The sequence below is a fragment of the Ptychodera flava genome (assembly GCF_041260155.1).
Source record: "Ptychodera flava strain L36383 chromosome 23 unlocalized genomic scaffold, AS_Pfla_20210202 Scaffold_23__1_contigs__length_28996876_pilon, whole genome shotgun sequence".
Taxonomy (NCBI): domain Eukaryota; kingdom Metazoa; phylum Hemichordata; class Enteropneusta; family Ptychoderidae; genus Ptychodera; species Ptychodera flava.
The window spans coordinates 28346456-28355743 of record NW_027248277.1 but is presented as its reverse complement, the minus strand read 5'-3'; the positions used below and the strand labels follow the sequence as shown (position 1 = coordinate 28355743).

The 9288-nt window shown below is 36.2% G+C and overlaps 1 protein-coding gene across 1 annotated transcript in view; it reads right to left on the bottom strand.

Annotated features, from left to right (window-relative positions):
- Nucleotides 1-1496: 1496 nt before the first annotated feature.
- Nucleotides 1497-9288, bottom strand: part of LOC139123892 (ankyrin-3-like) — a 37948-nt gene continuing 30156 nt past the window's right edge. Inside the window, exons 6-7 of the mRNA XM_070690043.1 lie at nucleotides 5284-5381; nucleotides 1497-1607 (exon numbers count right to left, since the gene is read on the bottom strand). Coding sequence (XP_070546144.1) covers nucleotides 1497-1607; nucleotides 5284-5381 — 209 coding nt within the window. The remainder of the gene's footprint in view (nucleotides 1608-5283; nucleotides 5382-9288) is intronic.

Sequence of the window (9288 nt, the reverse complement as noted above, 5' to 3'; positions counted from 1 at the left end):
TTGTAAGCTATCTCTAAGTTGTATCATCCATGCCATTACATCTTCATGACATTGTTCTTGTAGTGACTGAATTCCTCCATTAATCTAATGAGGTAGACAGAGACCAAGTTTGTTTACCAATAGTTTCATTTCCATTAGGTCCAGGAAATTTCTTTAAGAGTGAAATAAGTAATGAATTCAAGCTAGTCAACCATTTGGGAGTACAGGAATATTTTCATTTCACATATTGAATATATTGTCCGTAACAATGAGAAGATATCTCGTGGAAATACATCACAGCCTTAAAATGTACACAGCTAGCTCATCCAGGCTTCAAAGAGTAGTAGGGAGCACTGTCATTCCTTGAAAGTGTAATTTTTTCTCCTGATTGTTTTGTAATGAAAGCAGAATTTTGCAACTTCGCTAAGACATCTACATGTATCAAAGGGACTCCACTTTTTGAATTATATATTTGGGATATGATAATAAGATATGTTACTGCACATTTCGAGCAAATTATCTTTATGACAATAATATTTTCATGCATCTCTACATGCATGTCAATGGAACTGGCTGGCAATTTTAATATCCATTTGTGCAAACATCTTGCTACAGATCAAACTTTCAATAGAGTTACCGGAGATATAGAAGTGAACAAAATGGCAATCCGATTTTATTAACACATATACATACTAATGGTTAGCTATGTCCCTTCAATTGAGTTGAAGTAACATGGGTTCTAGGAACTCTTATCGTTCAACGTATCTTCAATTAAAGTAAAATAAACATTCTGATGTATGTATGGATGCTCACCTACTTGCATTTCATTCACCTACTTGGATTTCGTTCACTTTACTGTTGTACTTGCATCCGTCAACAGCTTTGCCACCTCAGTATGACCATTATCAAGAGCCAACATAAGTGCTGTTTTTCCATCCTGTGAAAGAAAGGGGAATGTAATATGGACAAACAAGCTGAGTAACAAGTATGTAAAAGATCTACCAGTGAATGTAAACATAACTTCATGTTATGTCAGTAATGTTGACATTAAGAAATATATATTATACATTACACAATCATAGAATATTTCAACAGGGATTTTTTCTTCATCCATAATTGATGGGTAGCACCCACACTACAAATGCAGTATCACTTTGTACACTTGGGCGTTCAAAAGATGTGTTTATTAGCTGAACATGATTTTCATTCAAATTTTAATACATTCTTCTCATTAAATTTGAAAATTTCACAGTCTGATTAAAGTGTAACGAAGATACAGTGGAAACATTTGTTGAGAAAATTGATGGCAAATAATTCAAAGGAGTTCTTTATTTGTTTATTCATTCAATTTACTTCCGGTAGTAAAAGAGCATGTTATCAATAGCAAACATTTTATTTCATTGCAAATAATTTGTATTAACAGGAAAAAAATGTCAACTAAGAAATCCTTCTAACACCAAACTTTGTGTTTAGCCTGGGTGCAATGTAACACATGTACATCATATACAAAATATGTCTTATCTTACCTGATTAAATACATCTTTGTTTGCACCAGCATCAATCAGAATCTTCACCACATCTGGATGACCTTCTCTTGCTGCCCAGATTAGAGGAGTATAATCCTTGTACTAGGGGAAAAGGAAACAATAAATTAGCTACAGGGTCATACTTTATCCTTTCTATTGTGTAAATACAAAAAGGTTTCCCATGATTAGAATGATGGTATAATTCATAGGTCTGAAGTTCGAACAACACATTAACAAATTGTGTCTTCACAATTTTCACCTGAACGACAACATGTTATATATAAATAACATTCGTCTAATATTTTAACGGGGATTTATTCCACATCCCTAAGTTTTTGTAGCATCAACAATGCAAATACTATATATGTATGTATGAGTATTCTGAAGATGTGCATATTACCTGAATATGATGGTACATTCTTCTGTTAATTTTCAATCTAAATAATGTAGTGTAACAAAGACACAGTGGTGATATTTATTGAGAAGACTGACAGCAAAGAATCCAAGGAAATTCTTTTGTTTTTATTTCTGATAGCAGAAGAGTATCCTATCAGTAACATACATTATATTTCAATGCAAGTATCACAAATTAGAAAAATTAAATCAAAGTGAGACTTGAGTGGACACCGTGGGTCATCAGTATGTATTAGGGAGATGGTGCAGTGGCAAAGAATGTGAAATTTTCAGAAGAGTTACTTTCAGAATGTGCTTAGGAATACAATTCAGAATAACATTCAGACACTCACTATGTGAGATAATATTCTGTATATTCCAGAAGAGTCCTTTCAGAATGTGCTTTGGAATACAATTCAGAATAATATTCAGACACTCACTATGTGAGATAATATTCTGTATAGAAGTAACAAGTCATTGACATTGACATAGTCCCCACTTGTAATAGGAGTATTAGTCTTGATGGGGCAGGAAATGAGGTCATTAAGAAGTATCACTGGAGTGTATATGTTCAGATCTATGGACACATAGGTCGATTTCATTGTTACCATGTGTTGTCATAAGGTCTCCAATCCTACTAAATATAAAGGACATAGCACTTGTGGTTACTTATTTATTGACATAATCGTGTATTTTACGTAAAAGGTTATCGAGGTCACATGACATTTTGTCAAAAAATTTCTATCCTATAGTCTGTCCCTATATACTAAAAATCATACATTTACCTCTATTGGCTTGCTCAAAATTAGATATGCACATAATTAATGAGGTACAATATGTGGCGTCATAAGGTGTCCCATCATACCAAATATGAAGGGTGTAGCACTTGTGGTTCCTGAGTTATGGACAAATATGTATATTTGAGGTCAAAGGTCATTGAGGTCACGTGACATTTTTTCAAAAAAATTGTATTGCTAAGTTATCCCTATATACCAAAAATCAGACCTCTTGCTCTATTAGCTCGCTCAAAATTAGATATGTGCATAATTAACGAGGAACAATATGTGGCGTCATAAGGTGTCCCATCATACCAAATATGAAGGGTGTAGCACTTGTGGTTACTGAGTTTTGGACAAATATGTATATTTGAGGTCAAAGGTCACCGAGGTCACGTGACATTTAGTCAAAATAATTGTATTGCTAAGTTATCCCTATATACCAAAAATCAGACCTCTAGCTCTATTGGCTCGCTCAAAATTAGATATGTGCATAATTAATGAGGTACAATATGTGGCGTCATAGGGTGTCCCATCATACCAAATATGAAGAGTGTAGCACTTGTGGTTACTGAGTTATGGACAAATATGTATATTTGAGGTCAAAGGTCACCAAGGTCACGTGACATTTCGTCAGAATAATTGTATTGCTAAGTTATCACTATATACCAAAAATCAGACCTCAAGCTCTATTGGCTCTCTCAAAATTAGATATGTGCATAATTAATGAGGTACAATATGTGGCGTCATAAGGTGTCCCATCATACCAAATATGAAGAGTGTAGCACTTGTGGTTACTGAGTTATGCACAAATATGTACATTTGAGGTCAAAGGTAATTGAGGTCACGTGACATTTTGTCAAAAAAATAGCATTGCTAAGTTATCCGTACATACCAAAAATCAGACCTCTGGCTCTATTGGCTCGCTCAAAATTAGATATGCACATAATTAATGAGGAACAATATGTGGCGTCATAAGGTGTCCCATCATACCAAATATGAAGGGTGTAGCATTAGTGATTACTGAGTTATGGACAAATATGTATATTTGAGGTCAAAGGTCACCAAGGTCACGTGACATTTCGTCAGAATAATTGTATTGCTAAGTTATCCCTATATACCAAAAATCAGACCTCTAGCTCTATTGGCTCGCTCAAAATTAGATATGTGCATAATTAATGAGGTACAATATGTGGCGTCATAAGGTGTCCCATCATACCAAATATGAAGAGTGTAGCACTTGTGGTTACTGAGTTATGCACAAATATGTATATTTGAGGTCAAAGGTAATTGAGGTCACGTGACATTTTGTCAAAAAAATTGTATTGCTAAGTTATCCATATATACCAAAAATCAGACCTCTAGCTCTATTGGCTTGCTCAAAATTAGATATGCACATAATTAATGAGGTACAATATGTGGCATCATAGGGTGTCCCATCATACCATATATGAAAGGTTTAGCACTTGTGGTTACCGAGTTATGGACAAATATGTATATTTGAGGTCAAAGGTCACGTGACATTTTGTCAAAGCGTCTGAGATATCTGCGTGAACGGATGGACTCACATGGATGGACTGACGGACTGACATGACCCAATCTATGAGCCCCCTGGACTTTATCTGTGGGGACTAAAAACTGTGTCACTGCATCCTTTTTGCAATATGAATACGATGAGAAACTAAATTTTTATTTTTCTTGGCCTTATACATGGGAGTCTATGGACTGCCTTATACATGGGAGTCTATGGACTGCCTTATACATGGGAGTCTATGGACTGCCTTATACATGGGAGTCTATGGACTGCCTTAAACATGGGAGTCTATGGATTGCCTTATACATGGGAGTCTATGGATTGCCTTATACATGGGAGTCTATGGATTGCCTTATACATGGGAGTCTATGGACTTCCTTATACATGGAGTCTATGGACTGCCTTATACATGGGAGTCTATGGACTGCCTTAAACATGGGAGTCTATGGACTGCCTTATACATGGGAGTCTATGGACTGCCTTAAACATGGGAGTCTATGGATTGCCTTATACATGGGAGTCTATGGATTGCCTTATACATGGGAGTCTATGGATTGCCTTATACAGGGGAGTCTATGGAGGCGAAAACTAAAAAGTCCTCTAACACGGCCAAATTTGATCACATTGTGAAACAAATCAACGTGCATCTGTATGAGGTAGAGTACTATCCTTTTACCAAGTTTGAACGAAATCGCTCCAGGCGTCTCTGAGATATCTGCGTGAACGAAAAAGTCATAAAATATGCAAATGAGCAATTAATTAATAAGCCACACCCACCAAAATCTAATCAGATCTAAGTCTCATCATGATAATACCAAATACCAAATTGCATGACATTGGACCTAAGGGTTCTTAAGTTATGAGTGGAACAAAATCTGTCTACGGACGGACGGACAGACGGACGGACGGACAGACAGACACACACACAGACATTGTGGCGACATAGGACACCTTTGGTGCTTCGCACCACGGTGTCCAAAAAGGAAAATACCACCTTACATCAAACTTTGCATTAATACAGTGTACTGACTCACTGTATCCTATGTACGTTATACTCTAAAAAGTAGTAACTCACCTCACCACATGCCTCTGTGTTTGCACCAGCATCAATCAGAATCCTCACCACATCCGGATGGCCTTGTATGCTGCCCAGGTCAGAGGAGTATCCTTGGTCTAGGGGAAAAGGCAAAATGAATAAGCTAGTATATCTGAATCAACTTAACTATACATATACACATCTTTGTTTGCATCAGCACCGATAAGAATCCTTTCCACATCTGTAAGGGCTTTTCTTGATGCCAAGATTAGAGGAGTATTGTACATAAGAGGAGAACAAATCTTGTACAAGCTAACATATCAGGGCAATTACTTCTATATAAATATATTTCATTCATAACGATTCACAACATAATTCGGTATAGTATTAGATCTTAACAACTTAAAAATGTTTCCTTGTCAAATGAGTTACATATAGTGCAGTGCAGACAAATGAACTTCACAGAAATTAGATATGGTTTGAGAAAATCAACCTGAATAAAGAACCTAGATAAAGAAGTTACAATATTTTTCTTTGCAAGAAACCAGAGCTTGCATAATTTTTAATGAACCCACACTCTCAAAAATATTGTCATTCTTATACATGGTTATAGAGACATAAATACACTTGGGTATGGATAATAGATGAAGTATAAATATAAACCAGCAAAACAGCAGGTTAGGAGATACTATTGTCATGCGATAAATGCAATGCACTGTGTTCATATTTGAAAAAAATGCATTAACAAAGTTGCGTATAAAATATACATACAAAGATCATGTGATAGGCTTGAACTATAAAAAGTGTGCTAAAATAATATTACCATACATTGGCTGCAACATTACAAAGACAATGCCAATCAAAATCTGATTAAACTTACTCTTCTTTTGAAAACAGTAGTTACATGATTTGTTATGTTCTGTATAATTTTCAACGATAGAAAATTATAACATTGCTCTTCTTGATACTATCAGACCTAAAATGAGTATTTCTCCATTTTCAACATTTGAGAGAGTCAAATAAAATTTCAGTTGCTCTTTGCATAGCACAAAGGGCAGAACAATTCACATTTTCAATGCACAGTGACGATGTAATATGATATGGCAGTGTTATGCTGATTTGTTTGGTTTGTTTACCAAACACCTTGCCTTGGCCAAAGCAGACAAATGTCTAATAGAAATGACTCCAAATATGCTCAAAACTGAAATTTGTCCACGATCAAAGTTGCCACAACTAAAGCACACATTTCAATCTACATTATTTTCTTTTCTGCCGTGTTGTATTGTGTAGACATAATGGTTGTTTTGTCGACAATAAAATATTTGGATTTCGGGTGATCAAGCAACATTTACAAGGTTTTAAACACCAATGCCATGTTATCTTAATAATTAAACTTTTGGAAAAAAATCATCACAACAAACCTCTCCAGTGGTTAAAAAAATCACACACACGCAAACACTCAGTTTTTAGATGATACATACTATTCCTTATACATTTATACCTTTGTTGGTGATGACTCTCAAAATCAGAAATGCTGCTTGCCAATGCATTATGACAATGAAAGTTTTACTCAATCATCTGTGCCTACCATGCTTGAATGAAGTAGACAATATTGCAACACAGCCAGGTACCAGAGGCCCTCTATTGCCCGATTTTAAAATTTCCTTTCATGGAGCACTCTTTGTACACAAATTAAGAAAGGCTTCTCTTGCATAACTATAAACCAATATAAATTTCTGGCAAAAGTATAAACTTATATAAAGCTATTACAGGCGGATGATTCCCTAGGTTATTGGCAGATTGGCATATAATGTTGTTCACACTGTTAAGGGTTTACAGATTATATTAACATCTATTTAGCATGAAAATGTACTGAATTAAAATCACTGACTGGCTAATAAAAATGGTAAGATCACATCAGTCATCTATTGACTTTGTGCAGACCTGGATATAGTAAGAAACTGCATGTACACTGCGGCCGAGAGGCACCCCATTTTGGGCAATAATAGCGTCCCAAATTTTCACCATACATACGTTGAGTATGCGTACAGAGAGTAAAATACACCTTCTGCGTCGTGGGGAAAATTTCGCCAAGTTTCCTCGCTGCACATCTAAATATCGATGAAAGAGTTGCAGATTCAATTTATTTGGCTGAGCGGTTTTGTCTGTGGCTTCTCTGCTAGGTGACTAAAGGTACTGTACATTGTGAGTTTGAACCCCAGTGAAACCACCATATTCCTTATATGCTGACCTATCCATTATGATATTTTGACAAGAATTTCACAGAGGAATTCTAAAAATACATATGCGATAATAGTCATACGCCAAAATAGGTGAAAACACAGCCAACAGCACAAACGATAGTCAACTTGTCATTTCATACAAATACGAGGGAAACTAAAATAAATAAAAACCATAGGGTTTTAGTTAACCTTCATGATATGTGTAGTCTCAAATATAGTAAAAAATAACGGGTGTCTGTAAATGTGGTAACTAGCCATAACTATCAGTAACGACCAGAAACGAGCAGTAACGAGCAATAACGACCTAGAACTAGACAGAACGAGCCAATAACGATCCGTAACGAGCCAAAAAAATTCGATCTGTCCCTAAGTTAAACTACAAGCGCAGTTCCCGCCAAGCTTAGAAATCACGCCCTCTATGACGTTTGGTATTGCCAAAAACTTCTTCAACAGTGCTCATAGAGTAAGCAATAACGAGCTAGAAATAGTAAGTACGAGCCAATAACGAGCAATAAAGAGCAAAATAAAAATGATCTGTCCATAAATTTAACTACAACCGCACTTGCCGCCTGTCCTTTGAAATCCCGCCCTCTACGACATGCTTTGTACAATCTTGAAACCTCTGCGGCAGTGCTCAGTACACGTGGCGTACGACTGAAGCCTGATAAACGTTTTTCGAATAAAAAGAAAAATTCACATTTATTTATGTATTGTTGATATAAAAAAGACGGAAGAGTCAATTCCCAGAGAGATTTGAGCGCGAGTAGTATACGTTTTGCGTTCATGAAATCACACTTGCCTGAACTCTGACCCTTGTCGGCGATCATGGTAGGCCTAAGGGACTGGAGAAAAATTATGAGGGGAGGGTCCCATTTTAAAAATTAAATCCGGAGTCTGTTGGGCAAACCATTGATAAATTCCCCGAAAAAACAAGCGATATCCCTACATTTATATATGTTTGGTAACTGATATATGTGCTTTATAGAAATTTGGAGGTAAGAAGTGCATGTGTGTGCATGAAATATGATTTTTTTTCTAATTTTACTCAAGCTGTTGAGCTACTATATGGCAATCTATGAGAAAAGCATGGACTCTTTTTGCGATACAATACTGACTATGTCTTTGCATTTGTAAATGTTGCTCAATTTCAATGTGGTGTTTGGAAGTGAATATTTGAGATTTAAAATTGATATGTGAATTTCAGGCCAAAACTACAACCTCACTTTACATGGTAATCCAGGGATAAACTATAAACAATTTTTCCCTTACAAAACCACAGGGGAAAGAAATCAGTCCCCTTGGGTGGAGAGGAAGGGGTTTTTGTGCAACGGTTTACTTAATTTATTTTGATTATTTTCAAGGGATAAAGCTATTCTTTAAAAGGTTCACGGTATGGGTTTTTTGAGTAAGTAAATTGATGTGCGTCACTATTTTTCATGGAAACACGTTTGAAGTTCACTATTTTTCCTCAGCATCATGTTGAAAAACATTGGCCCTCCCGTCCTATAATTTCTTTTCTATCCCTTAGCATGAGTAATCCATTGGGGAAAAGATCATATTTTTGGGCTCTTTATTGCCCCTTATTGGCTTGTTCTATCTTGTTCTGGCCCCTTATTGCTCGTTATTGCTCGTTACTGCTTGTTTCTGGTCGTTATTGACCGTAATTGCTATGCTGCAGCTCGTTACTGGTAACGGGCCGCACCATGTCCAAACATGCCGTAGAGGGCGGGATTTCCAGGATTGGCGGGAACTGCGCTTGTAGATTAATGTATGGACAGATCATATTTTTGTGGCTCGTTAT